The following is a 26,161-nucleotide window of genomic DNA, read 5'->3' as shown; positions in this document are numbered from 1 at the left end:
CCCCCCCACACCCTGGGGTGCCTTCGTGGCCCCTCCCACCCTCCCAGGGGGCACCTTCACCTTAACGCTGCCCCCAAGGTCACAATCGCAGCGTGTCCTGGGAGTGATGGGTGCTGACACCGACAGGTTTCCTATATTTATTGGGGGGGGGGGTCGGGGGGTACAGACTGGGGCAGGAATAACTTAAAAATGTGCTGGGGAAAAAAGGGGGCGGGACGGGGAGGGGGACACCGGAGCCCCAGGGCTGTATTTACAGGCTGTACAGGGCTGGGGGACACAAGGACAGTCCCCCCCAGGGGGGTGGGGGGGAGGTTTTGGGGGACCCCAGGCTGCAGCCCCAGCAGTGGGAATCCAGCGGGGGGGGGAGGGGCTGGAGGTGATGTAGAGCCCCAAATCTGGGAGTTGGGGAACACAAAGGTCCTGGAAATTATGTCCCCCAAGCTGGTGGACACCCCCCCTCCAAAGGGCCCAGAGCTGATGTCCCCAAGGTCCCCAAGCTGGTGGTCCCTGGGCTCCTGGAGCTGGGGGACCCCCAAGGTCTTGGCACCAATGTCCCCAAGGTCCTAGAGCTGGGGGGGGGGGTCGCTGGGCTCTGGCATCCACTGGCCCCACAGGTTGCCAAGGTGGCCCTGAGCCCCCCCAGAGCCAAGTGACACCTGGGGGTCCCCAGGGACACCCCCGGATCCCCGAGCTGCCGCAGACCCCCAGGTGCTGGTGCCGATGTCTCCCCCGGGGGGGGCCCCCACAGCTGCTGCAGCCCTTGAGTGGCGGGGCGGGGTGTCCCCAACCTGCTGCAGGCACCGGGGGTCCCACTGCCGGATCTTTGGGGGAGAGCGGGGGGTGGGAGGGGGGGTGAGGGGTGGTCCCAGCGCCAACCCAGCCCTGGGTGCCGGATCTGACCCAGCCTGGGGGTGTCCCAACATCGACACAGCCTGGGGTGCTGGATGTGGTGCCGGTAGCCCCTTGAGGGGGGTCCCGGTGCCACCCCAGCTCCGGTGCCCCCCGGCCCCCAGCAGGGATGCACCCCTTGAGGGAGGGGGGTCCCAGCTCTGGCGCTAGTCCCTAGAGCTGGAGCTGCCCGGCCACACGTGCCAAGGTGGCCCGGAAAGCGCCGGCGGTGCCGGCCAAGCGCCGGAAGAGCACGCCGTGGAGGCCGAGGCGTTGGAGGCGGCAAACTTCGGCCTCGAAATGGCAGAAATGCTCGCTGGGCCCCCGGTCGTGGGTGCAGGAGAGCAGGAAGGGCTGGGGCTGGCGGGCGCGGCAGCCGGCCGAGAGCGTGGCCTGCCGCAGCGCCGCCATCACCGCCTCGGCCGGCCGGGCACTCGTCACCTTCACATGCCAGGGGCATCGGAGCAGCCGGGGTTCGGCTTCCTTTTGATCCCAAGGTAGATGGCAACTGTGGGGAGGGGGGAAAAAAGGTGGGTGTGGGGTGGGCAGGGGGCTGGGGGGTGGGTATGGCACGGGCAGGGGGCAGGTATGGGGGCTGTGGGGTACTGGGGGGTGGGTATGGTGTGGGCAGGTGGCTGGGGGGTGGGTATGGCACAGGCAGGGGGGGCTATGGGGCACTGAGGGGGGTATGGTGTGGGCAGGGGGCTGGGTATGGCACGGGCGGGGGGGGGCTATGGGGCACTGAGGGGGGTATGGTGTGGGCAGGGGGGCAGGTATAGGGGCTATTGGGCACGGGGGGGGTGGGTATGGGGACACCCATGCTGGGGCGCACCCATGGGCATCAGCACCCACCTTGTGAGCGCAGGTCCCCCGATTCTCTCAGGTTCGTCTGCGACCCTGGGGGACACACACACACACGTCAGGGGGGGCCAGGGGCTCCAAGCCCCTCCCACCCCGTACCCCTCCCCTTTTCACACCCACTTGAGGGGCACCACCCTCCTTTCAGGGCCAACACCCCCCGCCCCAGGGCTGATGTTGGGGTACAGTTCCCATTTTGGGGTCTCTGTGCCAGATTTGGGGGGGGCACAGTCCCCGATTTAGGGGACACCATCTGGGCAAGGTCATGGCCCTTGGCGGGGGGGGGGGGCATCACCCTGATTTTGGGGGGCACATCACACCTATTTTGGGGGGCCACCACCCCCAGTCTGGGGACACCCCCTGCCCCAAAGTAATGTGGAATTTGGGGGGCAGCACCCCCAGCTCGAGGGGGGGGGCAGCACCCCCACCCTGACAGTGCACCCCATGCCCTCCCCCCCTCCCCCAAAACCCCCCCGGCGGCAGCAAAGGCTGAGAGGCAGAAAGAGAGAAGGGAGAGGAGCGAAGCGCAGCCGGCACCAGTGGCACCAGGATGGGTGCTGGTGGCACCAGGGGACCAGTGTGTGTACTGGTGGCACTGGGACAGGCACCAGGGTACCAGTAACATCAGGACAGGCACTGGGAGCACTGGGACAAACACCAGTGGCACCAGGTCAAGGCTGGAACGGCACCGGCGCGGGCACCAGTGGCACTGGGATGGGCGCAGACAGCATGGGGATGGTGGAACTGGGACCGGCACCGGGACAGGCACCAGGGTGGGCGCTGGTGGCACTGGGACAGGCACCAGGGTGGGCGCTGGGGTACCAGTAACATCAGGACAGGCACTGGGAGCACTGGGACAAACACCAGCAGGACCAGGACACGGCCAGAACAGCACTGGGGTGGGCACTGGTGGCACCAGGACAGGCACCAGTGGCACCGGGATGGTGGGACTGGGCCGGGCACTGGGCCAGGCCCCGTGGCAAGCGCCAGTGGCGCTGGGGCAAGCACCGGTGACCCCAGGCACTTACTGATTTTGGCTCCTGGAGGCGTGGGGGTGCCCGAGACGCACCTATTAGAGCTCTGCCGCTTAGAGGGGTCAAGAGTGACCCTGGAAGAGAGAGAAGCAGCAGTGAGGAAGAGGAGGGCGGCGCCGGCGCGGCGGGCAGGGCGCCCGCGGCCCCCTCACCTGCGGGTCAGCTTGGAGGTCAGCTTGCTGAAAAGGTTGGAGGTGGCCCGCGAGCGGCTCTGGGGCAAAGGTGAAGCTTCGGGGGCCAACGTCGGAGAAGCAGGGGGCCCGTTGGGCCCCCCCGCCGTTCGCCGGTCCCGGACCTGCCCGCCGTGGAAGGTGCTGCGGCCCGTGGTGCCCCGCGCCAGGCGGGCCCGCTCCGAGGAGGCGGCGGCGGCGATGCTGTGGCTGGAGGGGGACGCCGGGGGCACCCGGCCGGTGACGGAGCTGCAGGTGAGGAAGAGGAGGAAGGAGGAGGTGTTCGGGTGGAGTTCGGGGGTACAGGGGGCACCCCGGCACTCGCCCCCCCCCCCCCCCCCGCCCCGGACCTGTTCTCTTTGCCGTTGGGCAGCAGCGAGTGGCGGTCGGCGCCCGGGCGCTCGGTGCAGACGTAGGTGTTCCTGCGCGCCATCACGCTCGAGGGGAGGTTGGTCTGCGAAGGTACCGGGCGCCCCATGCTGTCAGCACCCATGGGTGCCCCCCACGCTGCTCCCCTCCAGCCCCACACACCCCAGCTCCCAGCGCCACAGGTGCCCCCCACCCTGCTCCCCAGCTAAGTGGGGACCTGGCACCTCCATGGGTGCCCCCCACCCTGCTCCCCCAGCCCCAGGACCTCACCAGCTCCACACCCCCCAGTTCCCAGCCCCATGGGTGCTCAAACCCCCACTTAGCATCCCCATGGGTGCCCCCCCGCCCCCGCTGCCCCAGCCCCACATCGCCCCCCCGCCCTCACCCACCGTATTGATGGCGCCGTCCTTGTGCCGCTCGGGGATCTCGGCCTTGTTGGGGTTGTTGGCGCTGCTGACCATGGGGCTGGAGGGGGGCATCCCGCGGCCTGACCCCCCCACGCTGCAGCTGGCCTTGCGGGCAGGCATGCGCTCCTCCTTCAGCTCCGCGTCACCCGCGCTGGTGGGGCTGCGCTTGGGGTGCAGCGGCACAGGCGAGGGGCCACCTGTGGGCAGGAGGGGGGGGTCACGGAGGGGAAACAGGCAGGGGCAGGCAGCCCTGCCTGCTCCCCCCCCCACCCTCCGCCAAAACACCCCCCCGGGGCATGGTCTGGGGCCACGGTGCTGCCCGATGTGCCACAGGGTGTGTGTGGGGGGGTGGTTCTGCCACCCCATAGGATGGGGGAGAGGGCCCCCCGCCCTGCACCCCAAGGGCACAGAGCGTACCCCACTCTGCGCCCTATAGATCCCTCCCAGCCCCCCCCAGCCCCTCATAGACTCCCCAGCCTCCTATAGAACCCTCCAGACCTCCCCAGGCCCCCTTAGACCCCCCCAAACACCTATAGATCCCTCCCAGCCCCCCATAGACCCCCCTCCAGACCCCTATAGATCCCTCCCAGCCCCCCCCCAGGCCCCCTTAGATCCCCCCAAACCCCTATAGAACCCTCCCAGTCCCCCGCACCCCACAGGCACGGAGCATACCCCACTCTGCGCCCCACAAACGCGGAACCGGGTGCCCCCCCTGCCCCACGCCCCCCCTAGCATGCCACCCACCCCACAAGTGTTATGCCCCCCTCCGCCCCACGTGGCCCATTGCCCGCGCCAGGGGCCAGTGGCCACTCACAGAAGTCGCTGTGCCGCCGCTGCCGGTGGTAGGTGGTGGCCCCGCGCTGGCTCTTGCCGTGCGTCGCCGTCTTGCCGGTGCCGTTGGCCGCCTCGCTGGGTGCCCGCACCCGGGCCAGGGAGAGGCTGCTGCCCGTCCGTGACTCTGCCTCCACCTGCACCCAGCAGCACCTCCGTCACTCAGTGTCCCCAAGCAGGGCCAGTGGTGTCACCGCCTGTCACCTGCCCTCTGTCACCTCACCTCGTTCTTCCTGCCCAGCAGGAGGTAGGTGGCCGTAACCTCGTTGTATTTCTGGTTGCTCAGGGACTCCTTGATCTCCTCCCGGGTGTAGCCCATCCCCACCATCACCTCTGCGGGGAACGGGGACGGTGAGGGGGGGCACCGCCGAGCGCCAGCCCCCCCACCCCAGGGTGCCACTGCGCCCTCACCGATGCGTTTGGTGTCCCCAAAATCCTCCTCGGGCTCCTTGTAGGGCTTCAGCTCATCGCCCTCGTAGCCGATGTTGATCCACTTGTCCTTCATGATTTGCTGCAGGGCAGCGGGGGGACAGGGGTGACGTGGGTGCCACCACGGGGTGCCCTGAGCACCAGGCACCCTCCCGGCTGATTTACCCCCCGGCGGTGTCACCTCAGGGTGCTTGGCCCCTGCCAGCAGCTCCAGCCAGGACATGTGGTAGCCACATCCTGCTCTTGCCCACCCACCCACAGGAGCTAACAGCTTATAATTAACCCTAGAGCTAACTGGACTAATTAAGAACATTGGGAAGGGGAAGGCAGCCTGGGGGAGCCCACAGGGGATGTGGCCCATTGGGGTGAGACCAGCTGGGCCAGCCCCAGCCCCCCCATATCCAGCCCCCACCCCTCACCTCGAGGGTGCAGCGCTTGGCCGGGTTCAGCACCAGGAACCGGCGCAGGATGTTCTCGCAGTCGGTCGACATGTAAAAGGGCACCCGGTACTTGCCCCGCAGCACCCGCTCCCGCAGCTCCTGGGAGGGTGTGGGGACACACACACACACACACGGGTTAGGGTGGGGGCACCCCTACCCTGGCACCGCTCTGCACCCCGGGGTAGTGACAGGAGGGGACACTGCCCCGTCCCCGCTGCCCACCTTGAGGTTGTGGCCGTCGAAGGGCAAAGAGCCGCTGACCAGGGTGTAGAGGATGACGCCCAGACTCCAAATATCGACCTCGGGGCCGTCGTATTTCTTGCCCTGGAAGAGCTCAGGGGCGGCGTAGGGGGGGGACCCACAGAAAGTGTCCAGCTTGGAGCCCAATGTGAACTCGTTGCTGAAGCCAAAATCGGCGATTTTGATATTGGCGTCGGCATCCAGCAGCAGGTTCTCCGCCTGCAGGCACCGGGATGGGCACGGTAAAGAGGGGCACTGGGATAGGTGTAGGGACGCCAGGACGGGGACACTGGGATGGGCACCGTGCCCAGCACAGGGACTCTCGGATGGGGGCACTGGGATGGGCGCAGGGACACTGGGACAGGGACCATGTCAGGCACAGGGACACTGGAATGGGGACACTGGAACAGGCACCACGTCTGGCACGAGGACACCGGCACAGGGACACTGAGATGGGCACCACATCTGGCACAGGGGCACTGGGACGCACGCTGGGACACTGGGACAGGCACCATATCTGGCACGAGGAGACTGGGACAGGGGCACTGGGATGGGCACCGTGTCAGGCACAGGGACAGTGGGATAGGGACACCAGGACAGGGACATTGGGATGGGGGCACTGCGTCCAGCACAGGGGCACTGGGATGGGGACACTGTCCAGCACAGGGACACTGGGACAGGCACCACATCTGGCACAAGGACACTGGGACAGGAGCACCGGGACAGGCACCACGTCAAGCACAGGGACACTGGGATGGGGGCACTGGGACAAGGGCACTGAGTCCAGCACGGGGACACTGGCACAGGGACACTGGGATGGTGACACTGGGACACCAGGATGAGGACACTGGGCCGGGCACTGCATGGGGCTATGGGGACACTGGGCTGGGCACTGCACCAGACCCCCCCTGTGACACAGGGACACCAGGAGGGGCTCAGCGCGGGGCAGTGCCACCACCGGGCACCCCACGGTCTCCTGCCCAGGGCCACCGTGGCCCCCCCCGAGGCCACCACGGGGCAACTGGGTCCCACCTTGAGGTCACGGTGGACGATGTTTTTCTGGTGGCAGTAGTGCACGGCTGAGACGATCTGGGGACAGGGCCAGCGTCAGCGGGGTGGCCCCAGTGCCTGCTGGCCCCATGGCCACCAGCCCCGGCCCCTCTGCAGTGTGCCCCCGCCCCTCGGCCCACCCCAATCGATGCCGCAGCCAGTGGCCCCAGGGGGGATCGATCGTGCCCACGTGTGGCCACCGCGTGCCAGCCCTGCCCCCCACAATGTCCCCAGCCCAACACCACCACCGTGCCACATCCCCCCCACCCCCCATGTCCCCAGCCCCATGCCAGCCCCCCCCGCCCCCACGCTGTCCCCAGCCCCACCCCCATGTCCTGGTTACGCCCCCCATGCCCCCCCACCTGTCTGAACTTGGCCCGCGCCTCCTTCTCCTTCATCCTCCCGTGGGACACAAGGTAGTCGAACACTTCACCTGCAGGGACACCCATGGGTGCCCACCCCCATGCCCCCCAGGCACAGCACCCCCAGTGGGTGCCTGCACCCCCCACCCCAGGCATGGCACACACCCCCCCACCCCCCCCCCCCGGCCAAGGTGGGTGCCATGCTCCCCACTAAAGCCCCAGGTGCGCCCCCGAAGCCCAGCCCAGCACCCTGGGGAGCACCCAGAGTGGGGGTCAGAGTGCCCGGAGGGGGTCTCACCGGCGCTGGCGTACTCCATCACCAGGTACAGTGTCTTCTCCGTCTCGATGACCTCAAACAGTTTCACTGGAGGGGGAGTGGGGGGTCAGCACAGGCATCCATGGGTGCCCCCCCTCACCATGGGTGCCCCCCCTGTCCCTAGCAGGGGGGCCACTCACCAATATTGGGGTGATTCAACCCCTTCATGATGCGAACTTCCCGGAAGAGCTGCGTGGAGGTTGAGGGGGGACAAAGGCATTAGTTGGGGGGGGGGGGGTCGGGACCCCCCACTCCCCACGCCCAGGAGGTTGCCCCCCACCCTGTGAAACCACCCCCCCCACACCTTCTGGAGGCTGGTGGGGTTCAGCTGCGTCTTGTCGATGATTTTTATGGCCACCTAGGAAGGAAGTGGGGGTGAGGGGGGGACATAGCGGGGGGGGGCAGCGCTGCCGGTTACCCCAGACCCCCCCAACACACTCACCTCCCCCCCAGCAACGCAGTTCCCCTCCCAGTTGTCCAGGTCCCCCCATAACCCCTCTAGAGGCACCCACCTCCCCCAGGACCCCTATTTCTCCCTCCAGCTCTTTCCAATTGCCCCCCAGGACCCCCCCAAATCACCCCACACCTCCCATCTCCCCCCAGTTTCCCCCTGCCCTCCTTCTAATCACCCCCAGGACTCCCATTTCTCCCCCAGCTCCTTCCCATTAGCCCCAGGGACCCCTCCCAGAACCCCCCCAGCACTCTCAGGGACCCCCAGACCCCCCCCAGCACACCTCACCTCCCCCCCAGCATTGCAATTCCCCTCTCAGTTGCCCAGGTCCCCCCATAACCCCTCCGGGGGCACCCACCTACCCCGGGACCCCCATTTCTCCCCCCATCTCCCCCCCCAGGACCCCCCTACACCTCCCATCTCCCCCCAGTTGCCCCCTGCCCTCCTTCTAATCACCCCCACAACCCCCATTTCTCCCCCCAGCTCCTTCCCATTAGCCCCAGGGACCCCCCGGCTCCCTCAGGGACTCCCCCAGGACCCCAAGGGACACCCCCCCCGTGCCGCCCCCACCTCGCGGCCGGTGAGGATGTGCCGGGCCAGCTTGACCTTGGCGAAGTTGCCCTTGCCGATGGTGCGCAGCAGGCGGTAGTTGCCGATGTGGGGCTGCTCCTCGGGGCAGGAGGCGATGGAGTTGCGGCAGCGGGCGCCCAGCGAGCGGCTGGACCAGGCCGAGCCCTTCTCCGAGCGGCTGCCCCCCAGGCCCACAAGCTGGGGAAGAGGAGGGGCGGGGGGGACAGAGACACACACACGCAGCTGAGACCCCCCCCAGATCATCACACAAGTGCCTGGTGCCGCTGAGATCCCCCCCAGCTCATCACATGGAGACCTGGTGCTGCTGAGACCCCCCCAGCTCATCATAGGAGTGATTTATACCACTGAGACACCCCCCCCCAGGTCATCACACAGAGGCCTGGTACTGCTGAGACCCCCCCAGCTCATCACAGGAGTGATTTATACCACTGAGACCCCCCCCAGCTCATCACACAGAGGCCTGGTACTGCTGAGACCCCCCCAGCTCGTCACAGGAGTGATTTATATCACTGAGACCCCCCCCCAGCTCATCACACAGAGGCCTGGTACTGCTGAGACCCCCGCAGCTCGCCACAGGAGTGATTTATACCACTGAGACCCCCCCCAGCTCATCACAGGGGTGCCCCCCCCCGCCCCCAGCACCCAAAGGCCCCCGGGGGGGGACGCTGCCCCGGCCGGCGGGGTGGGGACAGATCCGGCCTGACCGGCTCCGGGGCCGCGTCCCGGCCTCACCCGCAGGTGCCCGGACGCCCGAGTCCCCCCGACGGTGACCGGAGGCGGGGGGGCGGGGCGGGGCTCCCCTGGCCCTGGTGTGTCCCCCCCTTCCCGGCCGTGGGGTCACACCAGTACCCCCCCCCTTCCCGCTTACTGGTAGCCCCAGCATCTGCCCAGCGCCCCCCCCCGGTAACAAACCGACACCCCCCCGGTACAACCGGGCCCCTCCCGGTGTCCCTCCGGTATAAACCATCCCCCGCCCGGTACCAGCCGGCCCCTCCCGGTGCTCCCCCCCGGTACCAACCGATTCCCCCCCAGTACCCCCAGTACAAACCAGTGTCCCCCCCCGGTACCCCCGATACAAACACCCCCCCCTCCCCGGTACCAGCCGACCCCCCCCGGTGCCTCTCCGGTGCAAACCCGCCCCCCCTCACCGTGTCCGCGTTCCGCTCGTTCCCCGCCGCCAGGGCGGAGCGCGAAGACATCCTGACCCGCGGGGCCGGGGCTCGGGGCCCGGGGGGGGAGGCTCGGGACCGGCGGGGCTCGGGCAAGGCCCGGGCCGGGCCGGGCGCACCGGGCGCGGCCGCTACCAGCGGCTCATGGCCGGGCCGGGGCGCACGGAGGCGGGGCCGGGGCCGGGCCGGGCCGGGCCCGGGCGGGGGAGCCCTAGGGGCGGGCGGCGGCGGGGGCGGCCATGGGCCGGGCCGGGCCGGAACCGGAAGCGGGACCGGGGCTGGGCGGGGCGGGGCTTCGCCGCGGGGGTGGCCACGCCCCTTAAAGGCGCCTCGCACCTGCTGTGTCGGGGCGGGGGGGGCGTTCAGGGCGGGGGCGCCGGGGGGCAGCGGGGTGTTTGGGGGCTCAGGGGCATTTAGGGGCGGGGGGGATTTAGGGTGGGGGCTGGCGGGGGGTGCGGGGTTGCAGAGTTGGGCCCGTGGGACCGACCGGCGTGGGGCGCGGCGGGGGCACGGGGAGGGCAGCGGAGGCCACTGCCCCGCCCTTTGCCTTTAAGAGGAGCGGCGGGGCGGTGCCGGTCCCGCCTCCCCACCGGCACTTTGACCAATCAGAAGCCGCAGGGCGCGGCCGCGGATCCTTCCCATTGGCTGCGCCGAGGCATGGAGACAGCCCGGCCCGCCCCCCGACGGGGGCGGGGCCCGCGCCAGCGCACCTCTTCGATTGGCTGCTATGCTGGCCAATCGGCGGCGACCGGAGTGGGAAGGGGGGCGTTAACCCCTGAGTGCCCGGCGGGGGCGGCACGGGGCGGGGGGGGCTCGACGTCACGTGAGATGGCGGGGACACGGGGGGACACGGACACACAGGGCGTCACGTGGTGCTGGGCGCTGGGCCGGGGTCCCCGTGTGCCCCCCCGGGGCCGGGTGGGTGACACCGATGGGCCCCCTGTGCCATCGGGGTCCCCTCCCTGTCACACATGGGGTCCCCTGTGCCACCTGGGATCCCATCCCTGTGGCATGTGGGGTCCCTCTGTGCCATCGGGGTTCTGTCCCGCTGCCATCTGGGGTCCCCCTGTGCCACACAGGTCCCATTTCTGTCGCACGCAGGGTCCCAACCCTCTGCCACACCTGTGTCCCCGTGTGCCACCAGAGCCCTGTCCCCGTGCCACGCCGGGGTCCCCTGTGCCATATGGGGTCCCCCTGTGTCATCCGGGGTCTCGTCCCATCCCACGGGTCCCCTATCCCCTCCCCATGTCACATCAGTGTCCCCCTGTGCCACTAGGGTTCCGTTCCCGTGCCCCGTGGGGTCCCCTGTGCCACCGGGGTCCTGTCACTGTCACATGTGGGGTCCCCCTGTGCCACCTGGGGTCCCCCTGTGCCACGGGGGTCTTGTCCTGTCCCACGCCCAGGTTCCCCTGTGACACCAGGGTCCCACCCCAGTGCCATCAGGGTCCCCCCGGTGCCACCGCTGCCCTGTCCCCGCACCATGCCCGGGGGTGATGGCCCTGCAAGGTGGGGTCCCCCGCTCTTCCCCCCCCCCTTTCTCCCCGTCCCCGGTGACCCAGCGGAACCGGGGTTGACCCTGCCCCGGCGTGGGAGGCCGCACCGGGGAGGCGCTTCCTCAGGAAACCCCCCGGCCGCTGCCCGCCTGGCGCGGCCGACACCGCCACAGCGCCCGGTGTCACTGCCACAGCACCCGCTGTCACCATCACAGCGCCCGGTGTCACCATCACAGCACCCGGAGTCACCGCAACAGCACCCGGAGTTACCATCACAGCGCCTGGTGTCACCGCCACAGCACCCAGTGTCACTGTGACAGCACTTGGTGTCACCGCCACAGCACCCGGTGTCACCGCCCGTGTCCGCTGCCGGGGGTACGTGTGCCACGAGGGCTGCGGGCACCCACCGGGCGACAGCCACGCTCCGGAGGGTCTTGGGGTGGGTGGGGGGGGCCAACACGCACCAGCGGGGAGGGGGTTGCGCACAGCAGGGCGTGTGCGGCAGTTCGCACGCTCATGGGGTGCGTGTGGAGGGGTGCGGGGGTCGCGGGGGTGTGGGTGCTCACGGTGTGTGCGGGGAGGGTTGTGCACACTCGCAGGGTGCGCACGGGGGGGTTTGCACACTCGTGAGGGTGTAGGTGCTTGCTGGGTGCTCACGACGGGTCGTGCACACTCGCAGGCTGCGCACGGGGGGCGGCTCGCACACTCATGGGGGTGCAGGTGCTGCCGGGGGCTGCCCGGTTCCACCCCATCTGCCGGGAGAAGCTGCAGGTGCCACCCTAGGTCCGGGGTGGGGGGGTCAGGGTGCCACCCCCCGGGTCCCAGCTGCCCTTTGTGTGCCAGCCGGGGTGCCCGCTGCCACCCCGCAGGCCATGCCACTGCTGAAGAAAACCCCCAAGGAGGAGGAGGAGGATGGCGACCCCTTCGCCACCAACCCCGAGAGCCGCTACCGCCGTCGGGCCACCCTGGAGCGGCTGGTGGGGCTGGCACCCTTCGGCCGCGCCCGCCGCGTCCCCCCCAAAGACGGCGACGGTGACGGCGGCCGCGCGCGGCGGCGGTCGGAGGATTTCGGGCTGTTGCGGCGGCTGCCGGGGCGGCGGAAGGCCAGCGTGGAGGCCTTGGCGGAGAGGACGGTCCCCAAGCGCAGCTCGTTGCTGCGGCTGGCCTTGGGGACACGGGGTCGGCGGGGGTCCGCGGGCGAGCGCTCGCCCACGGCTGAGAGCGACGGGGTGTCCGACGGGGACCAGGACAGCGGGGGACAGCGGCAGGAGGGACGTGGCAGGGCCAGGGAGCCACTCTCGGGTGAGAGGGGATGGGGGGTGGGGGGCGGGATGGGGGGGGACGTGGGAGTTGGGGACATGGGGACATGGGGTGTGTGGATGTGGGCGGGTGGGACGTGTGGGCGTGGGGATGGGGACAAGGGGACATGGGGATGGGGACAAGGGGACATGGGGACAAGGGACAAGAGAACAAGGGGACAGGGACGAAGGGATGGGGACATGAGGATGGGGACAAGGGGATGGCGATGTGGGGATGGGGACAAGGGGACAAGGGCACAGGGACGTAGGGATGGAGACATGGGGAGGGGGATAAGGGGACATGGGGATGGGGACAAGAGGACAAGGGGACAGGGACGTGGGGATGGGGACAAGGGAACAAGGGGATGGGGACATGGGGACAAGGGGATGGGGACATGGGGACAAGGGGATGGGAACATGGGGATGGGGATGAGGGGACTTGGGGATGGGGACATGGGGACAAGGGGATGAGGACATGGGGATGGGGACAAGGGGACGAGGGGACGGGGATGTGGGGACATAAGAGGACATGGGGGGCCATGGAGCATGGGGCGTGGGCACGGGGCTGTGCGGCCACAGGACACGGAAAGATGCCATCACAGGGCTTGTGGGACACGGGGCCACAGGGGACATGGTGGGTGGGCCATCATCAGCTGTGGCCACAAGCCCTGGGTGGCCTCGAGGTGCCATCAGAACACCCATGGGTGCCCCCCCCCCTTAAAGTGCTGGAGATCCTGGAGCTGATCCAGCGGCGGGAGCTGGTGGCGGCCGACGAGCAAATCATCGCGCTGGAGGCTGAGTGCGTGGCCATGTCCCCGGCGTCCCCCTCGGTGTCCCCCGTCCCCGCCACCGGGCGCCAGGCGCGGGACGTGGCGCTGCTCTACGAGGCACTGCTGGCTCAGCTCTGGGCAGTGCTGGGCGAAGCGGTGCCCGCCGGGCTCCCCTACCCCCCTCTCCGCTTGGTGATCCGGGTGCTGGAACAAGAAGAAGCGGCTGATCGACGGCACCCACCGGGCACCCCGGGGCGCCCGCGCGCCCTCCGGCGCCGGTGGCAGGATGCGGTGGGACGGGCGGCGGGGGAGAGGTTGGCGCAGGTGGCACCCGCCGCCGGGTTGGGGGCCCGCTTGGCGGCCTTGGCGGCTCGTTTGGTGGGCGACTTGGGGGCCGTGCGGTGCCACGTGGCCCCCGCATACCCCCCCGAGTATGGCGCCTTCGGCGTTTACGCCCGCGGGTACCACCGGGCGCTGGCGCAGCAGCTGGGCGCGCTGGCGCAGAGACCCCTCGCCGTGCCCGACCTCTACCTGCTGCTCGACTGGCACAGCAATGCCTACCCCAGGTGAGACCCTCCCCACGGGCACCCGCTGTCACCCATGGGACCCCACCGGCACCCTGGCCACCCTGGGGCACCCAGTGGCACACAGGAGACCCCACAGCTTCTGCAGGCCTGGGGTGATGGGCAGCCTGGGGCACCCATGGGAGCCTTCACCACACTGGGCACCCCTAGGGCTGTCCCTGGGTGCTGGGCACCCTGTGACACCCATGGGAGCCCTCGCCACACTGGGCACCCCTAGGGCTGTCCCCTGGGCTGTGGGTGCTGGGCACCTCAGTGCCACCCTGGTGTGGGCGCTGTGAAGTCCCTGTGCCCGCAGGGAGGTGCTGGGGCACCCTGAGGTGGGGGCCCTGCTGCAGGCACAGGCGCTGGGGCCCCTCCTGCCCCCCGAGACCCAACGCAGTCTCGAGAGCTCCTGCATCACCGCCGTCAAGGTACAGGCACCACCATGGGCGTGGGGATGGGCACCGGGATGGGCGGGGAATGGGGACCAAGATGGGAGCGTGGTGGACACCAGGGTGGCACTGGGACGGGCACGTGATGGGCACTGTGGTGGCACTGGGATGGGCACACAGTGGTCATTGTGGTGGCACTGGGATGGGCACATGACGGGCACTGGGGTGGCACTGGGATGAGCACGTGGTGGGCACCATGGTGGCACTGTGGTGGCACCGGGATGGGCACCAGGATGGGCAGAGGGCTGGGGGTGACAGGGGATGCCACTGTCCCCGTGCTCGCTGTCCCCATGGCCGCTGTGCCCGCTGCCAGGCAAAGGTGGAGGTGGCGGTGGCGCAAGAGCTGCAGCTCAGCGAGGACACATGGGCCGAGGAGGCCACCGGCCAGGAGCTGCAGGAGGGACTGGCCACCCGCGTCACCGGGGTACGGGCACGGTGCCCTCCGGCCACCAGCCGGCCTCCGCTCCCATCCCCTGGGGACTCGGCAGGGTGACCCACAGTCCCTTGGGTACCATGTCCCCTGGATGCTGGGTCCCTTGAGCACTGGATCCCCTGGGTGCTGGGTCCCCTTGGTGCCAGGTCCCCTGGGTGCTGGATCCCCTGGGTGCTGGGTTCCCTGGGTGCTGGGTCCCCTGGGCACCGTATCCCCTGGGTGCTGGGTCCCCTGGGTGTGACGTCCCCTGGGTGCCGGGTCCCCTGGGTGCCAGGTCCCCTGGATGCTGAGTCCCCTGGGTGCTGGGTTCCCTGGGTGCTGGGTCCCCTGGGTGCCATGTTCCCTGGGTGCCAGGTTCCCGGGGTGCCAGGTCCCCTGGATGCTGGGTCCCCTGGGTGCTGGATTCCCTGGGTGCCAGGTCCCCTGGGCACCGGATCCCCTGGGTGCTGGGTCCCCTGGGTGCCAGGTTCCCTGGGTGCCGGGTTCCCTGGGTGCTGGGTCCCCTGGGTGCCAGGTTCCCTGGGTGCTGGGTTCCCTGGGTGCTGGGTCCCCTGACACATAGCACCCCATTGGGACACCAAGGTGCCCAGGCACCCCCTCCAAGGTGCCCCAAGGGCTTGGTGGGTGGTGGGTACCCCAAGGGCACCCCACAGTGGTGGCCATGTCCCCGGGGAACAGCGGGCAGGCGACCGTACACCCTCCACCCAGCGGTGCCCGTGTCCACAGCTGCTGCGGGCGCATGTGGAGCGAGCCCCCCAGATCACCCCGGAATTCGGCAGAGAGATGGCACACAGCCTCCTGGGGGTGCTGGTGGCCTTTCTGCACAGGTGGGCACTGGGACAAGGGGGGGACACGTGGGGGGCGTGAGGGGGGGGGGGCATGGGGACACCAGGCATGGGCACCATGGGGGGACAGGAGCAGCAGGACAGAGCTGGGGTGGCCACGGGGGGGCACAGGGGGCACAGGATGAGCGTGGCATCTGGGTGCCAGGTAACCTGGGTGCTGGGTCCCCCCTGCCTGCCGAGTTCCCTGGGTGCCGGGTCCCCTGGGTGCTGGATCTCCTAGGTGCCAGGTCCCCTGGGTGCCAGCACAGGTGACCCGTGTGAGCACCCTCAGTTTCCAGCGGAAGGTGGAGCGGTTCCTGGAGGCCCCTGGCGAGGCCACCCCACCTGATGGTGCCACCAGCCGGGCCATTGCCCTGGTCAACTGCTGTCCCCCCTTCAGGTGAGGCCACCCCAAGCACCCGCCCCTCCCCGGGTCCCTGGGGTGCTCAGGGTGCTCAGGGTCCCCGGCAGCACCCACTGACCTCCCCGTGGCAGGACCTTCGCCGAGCGCCTGGCACAGTTTGGGCACCCAGAGAGCGAGGAGCCCCGGCGCCAGGCCCACACCGCCCTGGACAAGGTGACCCGGCTCTGCAACCACGTCCTCACCCAACGCCTCTTCGAGGACCTCAAGGTGCCCATGCAGCGCAGGACAGCCTGGGGAGGGGACCAGGGTGCTGGGCAGGGTGACCACCAGTTGGGTGCTGAGTGGGGCAGCACCCATAGATGCAATGGTCATGGTCCCCATCAGTTGGGTGCTGAGCCAGGCAGCACCCATGGGAGCAATCGTCATGGTGCTCATCAGCTGGGTGCTGAGCCGGGCAGCACCCATAGTTGCAATGGTCATGGTGCCCATTGGTTTGGTGCTGAGCCAGGCAGCACCCATGGGAGCAGTGCTCTGGGTGGCCTCCCATCCCCTGGGCCCCAGCCGGGGTGTCACCCATGGGTGCCGGGACACCTGCCCACCCCATCTCCCCCCCCCCCCGCCCCAGCCCTATTTCAACAAACTGATGAAGCGCAAGTGGCTGACGAGCTCCGACGCCTTCGACACCATCGTGATGCTCATCACCAGCTTCACCCAGAAGCTGCGCCCGCTGCGCCCGGAGCCCTACCAGGTGGGTGCTGCCCCCGCCGCCCCCACGGGGTCAAGGCCACAGCCGGCGCCTTGCGCTGACCCTTGTGCTGCAGGTGCTGGTGAGCGAGGTGCACCGGCGGGTGCTCATCGAGTACGTGCGGCCGCTGCTGCAGGGCCGCTTGGTCTGCACCTCGGCCAAGATGCGCGCCCGCGTGGCCGCCCGCCTCGGCGACGAAGCCCGTCAGCTCCGCGAGCTCTTCAGCCGCTTGGTGAGAGCCCCCACCCACCCTCTGCAGCACCCTTGGGTGCTCCTCAAGCTGGGGGGAGGTGATGGCGCTGAGGTTCTCCCGCAGGATTCGGCCTCGCCCTGGCTGGATTCGGTGGTGCCGCGGCTGCGGGAGCTGCTGGTGCTGGAGGACACGGCGGCGCTGCAGATGGAGGTGGGCGTCCTGGTGAGGGACTTCCCTGACGTCCGGTGAGTGGTGGCCCCAGGGGGGGTGGCAGTGGGGCCAGCTGGGCCACCGCAGCCCCATAGGGACAGGGAGTGGGGTGGCGCATGTCCCCGGAGCCACCACACGCAGGCAAGATGTCTCTCCCCGTAGGGACGGGGGGGGCAGGACACGGTGTCCCCATGGGGACCAAAGCGGGGTGACAGGACGCCGCGTCCGTCCTTCCCGTCAGCCCCCACCCTGCTGCGCCCGCCGGGAAGTGGCCACAGCCCGGTGCCAAGTCCCCTCCCCGTCCCCGTGTCCCCCGGGGGGCCGGTGGCACGCGCAGGCCGGGCAGGATGCCGCCACTTCAGGGCCTTTAAATAGAACCAGTCCCGACTGCGCTTGGGACCAGTTAAACCCGGGGTTGGGATTCAGCCCTAAATCCGGGCGTCACGCTGGCCGCGCGCTTCTCCCAGGGGACACCGCGTGTCCCCGTGTCCCCCCCCTGCCCTGAGCATCCCCCGTCCCGCAGGCGGAAGCACGTGGCGGCGGTGCTGGACGTGCGGGGGTTGCGGGGCCAAGCGACGCGCCAGGAGATCCTGGGGGTGGTGCAGGACCTGGAGCAGAGCGAGGCCGAGCCGGGGCTGCCGCGCCAACGCGCTTTTTTCTCGGAGCTGGCGGCGGCGCGCGAGGTGCGATGCCTGCCCTTCCACCTGCCCCGCCTCGCCCGCCTCCGCCTGCGCCCCCAGCGCCCCGGCCAGGCCCGGCTCTGAGCTCCCGCACCCACCGGTGGGTGCCACGCCGCGCCCCGGCGCTGGGTGCAGCACCCCGTGCTCTGAGCCCCCCCTCAGACCGTGTATAAATGGTGTAAATTAACGCCGCGGCCGGTCCTTGTCCTTCGCTCTCACGCCGCGTCCTCATGCATGGGGACGGGGGACGTGGGGCCCCCCCGGCCCTGGGGACACGGAGTCGGCCTCGTGCGGGAGCTCGTGCGAGGCCCCCGCCTGCGGTGGGAGGAGGCGGGAGGAAGGAAAGGGCCGCCGGTGCCTCACTGGGAAGCCACTGCAGGGGGGGGGGGGACAGGGACAGGGGGACACGATGCCCCTTCCCGACATGAGGGGGGGACACCCGGGTGGCCCCAAAGGGTGGCAGGGAGCTGGGGGGGGGTGTGGCTCGGGCCAAGGGCAGGATCAGGCCCCGGGGAGGGCAGGGGGAGCCGCTCTGGCCCCGCTCCATCCCGCCCCACCCTGCCTTGGCGCCCGGATCTGGCGCTTTGTGGGACAACCTGTCCCCCCCCCGCGCTGGAAAACAGAAAGGGGGGGGGACACACAGGATAAGGCCACCCCCGTGTCCCTCCTGTCACCTGCCACCCCCGGAACATCATCACCCACTGCTGCCACAGGCTCATCAGGTCTCGGTGCGCCTGGTCGGGGGGGACACGCCATGGATGAGGCCACCGGGTGCGCCCCCCCCCGCCCCCGTGTCAAAATAAGCGAGTGCCGGATCCGGCCAGGAAGGAGCGAGGGCTAAAAATAAGTGGCCCCAGCGCGGCCGCGGCGGGAGCGGGGCCAGGGTCACCGTCCCCCCCCGTGCCATGGGAAGGGGACAGTGGCGGCGGGGGAGGAAGCAGCAGCGCCGGGTGGGGGTGGTGGGAAGGGACGGGGAGACCTGGGAAGGGGGGGGACAGGCACAGGAATGGGGCACAGGATGGCATCGGGGGGAGTATGGCACGGGGGTGGGAATGTGGGGACAGGGATGTCATCGTGGCCAGGCACATGGGGACAGGGATGTCACTGCGCAGAGACAACGGGACTGTGAAGGGACACGTGGGGACGGATCCCACCTCGTAAGGACACATGGGGACAGGGGTGTCACCTCACAGGGACATGTGGGGACAGGGATGTCACCTTGTAGGGACATATGGGGATGAGTCCCACCTCGTAGGGACACGTGGGGACAGGGATGTCATCCTGCAGGTACATGGAGACGTGGACCCACATTGTCCCCGCAATCCCTGAGCACACACCTGGGTGCAAGGAGGGGTGACACCCACCCCGGGGGGGGGGGGTGGGGGGGCGGGGCCTGGTGTGTCCTGGCATGTTCTAGCATGTCCTGCCATATCCCGTGTGCCAGCCCCGGTGTGAATCACCGGGTGCCTGACGTCAAGGCCTCAGGGGAAGGAAGGAAACCCCCGCCCTGGAGCAGGGCCGGGGGGGGTCAGGAGGACCCCCCCAACCCGGCATGGCCAACGTGGCCCCCTCACGGCACCCAGCTGGGCAGGAACCCTCCAAACTTGGCAGGGAGCCCCCTCCAATTGATCAGGGTACCCCCAAACTGGGCAGGGACCCCCCTCCAATTGAGAAGAGTACCCCCAAACTGGGTAGGGAGCCTCCAAACCGTGCAGGGACCCTCCCATCGCTCAGCTCTGTCTCCCCCTGGCAGCCGCCCGCGGGGCTGCTGGTGCAGGGGGCGTGGCCTGAGCGGTGGGGGCGTGGCTTGGGTAACCATGGCAGCAAGCCCCACCCACCTTCACAGTTGATTGGCAGGCTGAGGGGTCAATGGAGAGCCAACCCCCCACAGGCTCCATGTCCCTGAGGGTCTCTGAGCCAGGGCCCCCATGTCCTCAGGTCCCCACAGCTCCTGCTCCTCAGGGACCCCCCCACCCATGGGCTCCACCGTCCCCAGAAGCCCCCACACCTCCCCAGCTTCATCACCTGGGTGCTCCCTGCACCTCTCTGTCCCCAGGGACCCCATGACCTGAGATGCTCCTCAACCTCCCTGTCCCCCAGAAGATCCCCAACCCCATTTCCTCCACAAGAAGCCCTCGGCGGCCACAGGTCCAGTGGCCACTGGTGCGACCCTTGGGGCAAGAAAGAAGAGACATGGGGCCGATCTGAAGCTGCTTTATTGGCCACGTTGGGATGGGTCAAGCGCGGACGCAGGGGTCGAGCTCACCCCAGAACAGTCACAAATACAGCACAGGCAATAATAATAATAATAATAATAAAAAATTAAACATCTCCTGGGGGCTGGCAGCCCCGCACAACAAAAATATATATATATAATATAGAGAGAGAGAACAGAGTCAACGCTGGCGAAGCTTGGTCACGAGAGAGGGACGGCGCTGGGGTGGGGACATCGGAGCCACCAGCAGGCCCCGTGCAAGGAGGGCGGAGGGGCAGAGCCGTTCACAGTTGGGTGTGGGGACAAGCAGGATGGGACTCCACCCAACACTGTGGGTGCTGGAGAGGTCACCTGGAGGCCCCGCATCAGCAGGGTGGGGGCTGGGACCCCCGAGGGGGGTGGGGACATGGACACCGTGAGGGGGCAGGGAGGCAGCACATGGACACCCCCCACCCCCCCACACTCCAGGGTGCTAGAGATTTGGTAGGGGCATCTCCAGGGTGATGGAGATGCTGCAAGGAGCCCCATGGGATGGTGGAGATGCAGCACAGGCACCTCTGGGGTGATGAAGATGCTGCAAAGACCCCCCCTGGGCGATGGGGACACAGCAGTGACATCTCAGGGTGATGGAGATGCTGCGGAGGAGCCCCACGGGATGATGCAGCCGTGGCACAGACACCTCTAAGGTGATGAAGGTGCCACAGGGACCCTCCAAGGGAGATGGAGATGTGGCATGGACACCTCTAGGGTGAAGGAGATGCCACATGGACTCCCCCTGGGATGATGGAGATGACACCGACATCTCCAGCGTAGCAGAAGTTACACAGGGACCTTCCTGGGGTCAGCGAGATCCAGCACAGACATCTCCAAAGTGATGGAGATGGCACAGGGACACCCCCCGAGGACAACAGAAATCAGGCACAGACACCTCTAAGGTGTCACAGATGCCACAGGGACCTTCCTGGGGAGATTGAGATCAGAATGGACATCTCCAAAGTGAAGGAGATGCTGCGTGAATCCCCACAGGATGATGGGGATCAGGGACAGACACCTCTAAGGTGATGGAGACACCACAGGGACATTCCCAGGGTGGTGGAAATCAGGCATGGACATCTCCAAAGGGATGGAGATGCTGCACAAATCCCCATGGAATGATGGGGATCAGGGACAGACACCTCTAAGGTGATGGAGACACCACAGGGACATTCCCAGGGTGGTGGAAATCAAGCATGGACATCTCCAAAGGGATGGAGATGCTGTGTAAAGCCCCATGGGATGTGTGGATCAAGCACAGACACTTCAAAGGCAATGGAGATGACAAAGGAACCTTCCCAGGTGGATAGAAGTTGAGCAGGAACATCTCCAAAGCAATGGAAATGCTGCATAAAGCCCCATAGGATGATGGGGATTGGGGACAGATACCTCTAAGGTGACGGAAACATCACAGGAGCCTTGCCTGGGTGATGGAAATTGGGCAGGAACATCTCCAGAAGGATGGAGATGCTGCATGAACCCCCATGAGATGATGGGGATTGGGGCCAGACACCTCTAAAGCAGCTGGAATGCTGCGGGAACGATGGAGACACATCACGGACACCTCCAACACAGCAGCCCCGTCACTGACAACCCACATCCAGGCGCCAAAAGCTGCCCTTCAACCTCACCAACACCCCAAGCCCTGGGCCAAATGGTCCAAAAAAAAAAAAAAAAAAGGGGGGGGGGGGGGAGAGCCAAAACCCACCACCCGTGGAGGGAGGAGGTGCCTGTTTTTTTGGGGGGGGAGGGACCCCGTTCACAACGCGAGGAGCGAGGGAGAATTCAAGGAGTCCGAGGACTGGTCGCTGCTGCTGCTCCGCTGATGCGAGGCTCCGCAGGTGGCTCCCTCTGGGTGGGTGAACACAAACGAAGACGTATAGGATGGGTTAGGTGGCCCTGAGGGGACCCCGGGTGCGAAGCAGCAGCTGGGGAAGGGGCCCTGGGCGCTCGGCTGGAACGGACCCGGGGGTAGGAAGGCGACGGTCCCCGCCGGCTCTTCCTTGCCCAGGGTGCTCACCTCGGCGGGGCCGGCACCCAAGGAGCCGACATCCTCGAAGGGGAGCTTGCAGGCCGGGGCGTGGGCCACCAGGACGAACTCCAGCCGTTCCTTCTCCTTCTGCAGCTCGGCGATCTCCGACTCCAGCTCTGCTTTCTCCTCCTCCAGCTGGTCCGTTTCCTGGGGTGGCAGGGGGGTTGGGGTGAGATGGGCTGCGAGGGACACCACTGTCATCTGTCCCCCCAGCCCTGGGGACATCACCCTCCCGTGGCCTCCAGGATGGGCTCGTTCCTCTCTCCAGCATCTCTGGGTGTCCCTACACCCTCCTCTGATGTCCCCCACTCCTGTGGACAGCGTTGTCCCCCTCCAGCATCCTTTGGTGTCCATCTGTCCCTCTCTGATGTCCCCTGCTCCCAGGAACAGCATCATCCCCCTCCAGTGTCCCTGTACCTCCGTCCCCTCTGATGTCCCCTGCTCCTGGGGACAACGTTGTCCCCCTCCAGCACCCCTGGGTACCCATCTGTCCCCTTCTGATGTCCCCTGTTCCCAGGGATGGCATCTCCTCCAGCATCTGTGTGTCCTCCGGCCATGTCCCCTGCTCCTAGGGATGGCAGTGTCCCCCTCAGACATCCCTGGGCATCAGTCTGTCCCCTCTGATGCCCCCAGAAGCTGGGGACATCGCTGTCCCCTCTGGACATTGACCTGTCCCCCTTTGCCATTCCCAGCTGACAGGGAGGGTCCCCTTTGATGTCCCTAGTTCTTGGGACATATCCTCCTCCAACATTGCTGGGCATCAGTCTGGCCCCTCTGATGTCCCCACCTCCTGGGGACAGTCTTGGTCCTCTGCAATGTCATCCCCAGAGACCAGACTGCCCCCCTCCAAGGTCCCCAGCTCCCGAAGGACATTGTCACCTCCCCTCCAACATCACCAGCTCCATAGTCAAACTGGCCTGTCCCCCTCTGACATCCCCAGCTCCCAGGGACATCATTGTCCCTTTCCAGCGTCCCTTGGTCCTGGGGACACTGTTGTCCCCATCCAACAGCCTCCACTCCCCAGGATGTGCACCCACAGACTGTCGCCTCCAACCAGCCAGGTCCTGGGGACATTCAACCCCTCAGGTGACCCTTGGTTCTGGGGACACCACTGGCCTCATCTAGTGTCCCCAGGTCCCTGGAATCAAGGTCTACAGGCATCAGTCTGTCCCCCCATGATGTCCCCAACTCTGATGGAATCATCATTGTCCCCTTCCAGTGTCCCTCGGTCCTAGGACACTCCACCTAACAACCACAGCTCCCCAGGATCCGCATCCATGGGCATCGAGCTGTCCCCCTCCAAAATGTCAAAGTCCTGGTGACATCAGCATCATCCTCTTCGTCTCCCTCAGTCCTGGGGACACCACTGTCCCTATCTGCTCCCGTAGGTATCAAGCTGTCCCCTTCTAATGTCCCCATGGCCTGGGGACACCCCCTGTCCCCAAACTCTCCTGGGGACCTGCTCCACAGACATTGACTCATCCATCCCCTGTGGTGTCCCCAGCCGTTGGGGACATCGCCATCCCTCCGCCATCCCAGGGAGCCACTGCCTGTCCCCCTCAGCTACCCCAGCCACGGTGGCACCGCCATCCCCAGCGTGTCCCCGAGCACTCACCGCCTGCAGCCGATCCGTCAGCTCCCGGCGCCGGTTACGGCACTTGGCTGCCGCCAACTTGTTCCTCTCCCGCCGCACGCGGACGCTTCTCCTCCTCCTCCGGTGTCAGCTGCCAGAGGGACAGGACCATCAGTCAGCTGCCACCCATGTCCCCAAGGTCCCACACCACCCTCCAGGTTCCCTCCCCACCCACCCACCCCACAGCAATGCCACTCACCGTCTCCTCGCGGGCTGCGCCGTGGCCGGGCACGGCTGGGACGTGCCGGTGGTGCTGCGGCCCTGTGGCAAAGGCACCCATGCCCGGTGTGGAGTAGCTGGGTCCCGGGAGGTCGTAGGGATCAACGGGTGGGGGGGGATGTGCCATGGGTGCCCCCGGGGGCTGTGACTGGGCCACCGAGGAGATGAGGGTGGGTTGCACCAGCCACTGCAGGTCCTGACTGGTGGTGATGGCCGTCACCGTGGGCACGAAGGAGCCGGGCATGTCCCCCAGGCCGCTGCACTCCTGTGGAGGATGGCGAGGGTGAGGGGTTAGACCCTGCCCGGCAGCACCCATGGGTGGGGCTGGCACCGCCAACCTTGCACCCCACGCCATGACCTCATGCCCCCAGCACCAACACGCAAGAGCCCCCAACACCAGCGTGTGACACCCTTGTGCCCCTGGCACCCGTGTGCAAGAGTCCCCAACACCAGCGTGTGGACACCCTTGTGCCCCTGGCACCCATGTGCAAGGCTCCCTGTCCCCAGCACCAACGTATAAGCCCCCTCCGCGTGCCCCCCCCCCCCCCCCCCCCCCCGCACTGATGCACGAGGCCCATAGCACTTGTGTATCAATGTGCAAACCCACCCCTCGGCTGTGTTGCACCAGCACCAGCTCAGGGTGCCCCAACCCCCCCCCCAGGGGTGCCTTCTGCCTCCAGCTGTTTACAGCTGGCAGCACCCCCACACTCACTGCACCAGGACACTGCCCCCCCCCCAGCGCCCCTCTTTGCACCAGGACCCCCACGCTGCAGGGGGACCCTGGGGGGACACCCCCATCCCCAAGTCACACCAGTACCCAAATTCCACATAGACTTGAGGGGGGGAACCGAGCACCCCCTTTCCCAGTTTAACTGGGATTCGGCAGGGGGAGAGGGAAAATATGGACTGGTTGCACTGGGGGGGGAATATACATCGCCCCCGCCCCCAAATTTCACGGGGGTGGGGGGGGGGGGTGGGAGGACAGGACCTGAACCAACCGCGAAGCATTTGCCCCCCCGCCCCCGGTTGGACCAGGACCCGGGGGAAGGGGGATACAACCACTCCGACCCCCGGTTCACGCGTGGACGAGCCCCAACCACGCTCGCCGCAGCCGCGCGGGGGAGGGGGCGTGGCCAGCCGGGAGGGGGCGTGGCCAAGCGGTGCGGGGGCGTGGCCAAGCAAGGAGGGGCGTGGCCCCCGCGCGCGCATCCGCCACCTCCCCCCCGTCTCCCGTAGCAACAGGGGGCGGCCGCCGCGTTCCAAAATAAACCCGCGCGCGCCGTACGTGCGCCGCGTCATCACGGAGGGTTCCAGCGCGTCACGCGTTTACGCACGACCCCGCCCCCTCGGCGCCGCTCACCTGCGCGGCCGCGCCGCCGCGGGGCTCCCGAAGGAATCGACCGAGGAGAGGTACTGGGATTCGGCCGAGGGCGAGGAGCTGCAGCGGGAACCCGAGTCGTAGTCACCGGGGAAACCCTGGTACATGGCCCCGGGGGCGCGGGGGCCGCCCCGCCACGCCAAGGCTGCGGGTCAGGCCACCGGCATCCCGTTTACCGAGCAACCCCCGCTCCTCTGTTCGCCCCCGCGCCGGTTGAGCGTGACGGTTTTAGCGGCGGGTTGGGCGCGGGGCTTGGGAAGGGAGGGAAGCTCTCGGTGCAAGGGCCCCGCTCCGGTCTACCGTCCCGCGGGAAGTCCCGGTGCGCCCGTCCCAGGCTCCAGTTGGCCGGTGCAAAGTCCCGGTGCGCTGCTACAAGCTCCGGTTCGCCGCTATAAGCCCCAGTGCATCCGTGCCAGGCTCCGCTGCGCCTCTACAAGCCCCGGTTCGCTGGTAGAGTCCCGGTGCAACCGTCCCAGGCTCCGGTTCGCCGGTATAAAGCCCCGGTGTATCCGTCCCAGGCTCCGGTTCGCCGGTACAAAGCCCCGGTGCGCCTCTACAAACCCCGGTGCATCCGTTCCCAGGCTCCGGTTCGCTGGTACAAAGTCCCAGTTCGCCGCTATAAGCTCCGGTATATCCGTTCCCAGGCTCCGGTTCTGCGGTGCAAATCCCGGTTGGCCGCTATAAGCTCCGGTAAATCCCTTCCCAGGCTCCGGTTCAAGCCGCTACGAGCGGTACATCCGCTCCGCCGGTGTAAAGTGCCGGTGACGCTCCCGCCGCTTCCCCCGGTCTCCGCTTTTTATGAATGAACCGCTCACCGCCGCGCCGCCGCTTTATACGGCGGCGCCCCGCCCCCCGCGCTGACGTCACGCCCGCCGCCGCCGCCGCTCCGTGGCCCCCGGGACCCGCCCGACCCCGCAGCTGCCGTCGCCTCCGTTGCTGCCGCCGTTCTGCGGCCCCGGGAGCCGTCGCCGCCGTTAAGAGGCTCCGCGGCGGGCGGGGAACGGGGGGGATCCCTGGCCCC

General features: G+C 68.1%; 3 protein-coding genes across 4 annotated transcripts; 1 reads left to right on the top strand and 2 right to left on the bottom strand.

The window, feature by feature from the left end:
• Positions 1-122: 122 nt before the first annotated feature.
• MARK4 (microtubule affinity regulating kinase 4) lies at positions 123-9,775 on the bottom strand. Of its 2 annotated transcripts, XM_074852625.1 has the most exons (18): positions 9,585-9,775; positions 8,416-8,613; positions 7,699-7,752; positions 7,535-7,583; positions 7,377-7,442; positions 7,079-7,149; positions 6,699-6,755; positions 5,649-5,885; positions 5,406-5,525; positions 4,969-5,068; positions 4,781-4,890; positions 4,541-4,694; positions 3,709-3,923; positions 3,301-3,404; positions 2,933-3,199; positions 2,775-2,854; positions 1,741-1,785; positions 1,069-1,396 (listed from the first exon to the last, which is right to left on the bottom strand). In XM_074852625.1, exons 1-18 carry the CDS (start codon positions 9,633-9,635, stop codon positions 1,332-1,334), a joined length of 2,043 nt encoding a protein of 680 aa, XP_074708726.1. In that variant the 5' UTR covers positions 9,636-9,775; the 3' UTR covers positions 1,069-1,331. The 2 variants fall into 2 exon arrangements, with proteins under 2 accessions (XP_074708725.1, XP_074708726.1); XM_074852624.1 differs by lacking the exon at positions 2,775-2,854 and having other exon boundaries at positions 123-1,396.
• A 658-nt stretch (positions 9,776-10,433) lies between these two features.
• EXOC3L2 (exocyst complex component 3 like 2) lies at positions 10,434-17,815 on the top strand. The gene is made up of 15 exons (XM_074852597.1): positions 10,434-10,523; positions 10,685-10,813; positions 11,027-11,111; positions 11,199-11,473; positions 11,968-12,400; positions 13,120-13,732; positions 14,046-14,160; positions 14,495-14,605; positions 15,341-15,441; positions 15,731-15,838; positions 15,934-16,069; positions 16,428-16,550; positions 16,624-16,779; positions 16,864-16,985; positions 17,474-17,815. Exons 1-15 carry the CDS (start codon positions 10,434-10,436, stop codon positions 17,712-17,714), a joined length of 2,838 nt encoding a protein of 945 aa, XP_074708698.1. The 3' UTR covers positions 17,715-17,815.
• A 2,013-nt stretch (positions 17,816-19,828) lies between these two features.
• FOSB (FosB proto-oncogene, AP-1 transcription factor subunit) lies at positions 19,829-26,028 on the bottom strand. The gene is given in 7 exon segments (XM_074852649.1): positions 19,829-22,057; positions 23,526-23,606; positions 23,608-23,634; positions 23,743-23,757; positions 23,759-23,802; positions 23,805-24,086; positions 25,148-26,028. Coding segments are annotated over 7 exon segments (969 nt in total). The 5' UTR covers positions 25,248-26,028; the 3' UTR covers positions 19,829-21,637.
• Positions 26,029-26,161: the final 133 nt, after the last annotated feature.

The sequence above is a fragment of the Strix uralensis genome, chromosome 30 (genome assembly GCF_047716275.1).
Source record: "Strix uralensis isolate ZFMK-TIS-50842 chromosome 30, bStrUra1, whole genome shotgun sequence".
NCBI lineage: Eukaryota > Metazoa > Chordata > Aves > Strigiformes > Strigidae > Strix > Strix uralensis.
Note: the sequence above shows the minus strand (reverse complement) of the source record. Positions and strands in the feature narration are given on the sequence as shown.

Bases quoted from the DNA above. Each gene is read 5' to 3' on its own strand.
- EXOC3L2 (XM_074852597.1), top strand. From the start codon at position 10,434: ATGGCGGGGACACGGGGGGACACGGACACACAGGGCGTCACGTGGTGC. The intron at 11,474-11,967 runs GTACGTGTGCCA...GCCACCCCGCAG, and splicing joins GCCCGTGTCCGCTGCCGGGG to GCCATGCCACTGCTGAAGAA. The intron at 14,161-14,494 runs GTACAGGCACCA...GCCCGCTGCCAG, and splicing joins CCTGCATCACCGCCGTCAAG to GCAAAGGTGGAGGTGGCGGT.
- MARK4 (XM_074852624.1), bottom strand. From the start codon at position 9,635: ATGTCTTCGCGCTCCGCCCTGGCGGCGGGGAACGAGCGGAACGCGGAC. The intron at 7,584-7,698 runs GTGTGGGGGGGG...ACCTCCACGCAG, and splicing joins ACCCCACCAGCCTCCAGAAG to CTCTTCCGGGAAGTTCGCAT. The intron at 1,786-2,932 runs GTGAGGGGGCCG...TGTGTCCCCCAG, and splicing joins ACCTCCAAGCTGACCCGCAG to GGTCGCAGACGAACCTGAGA.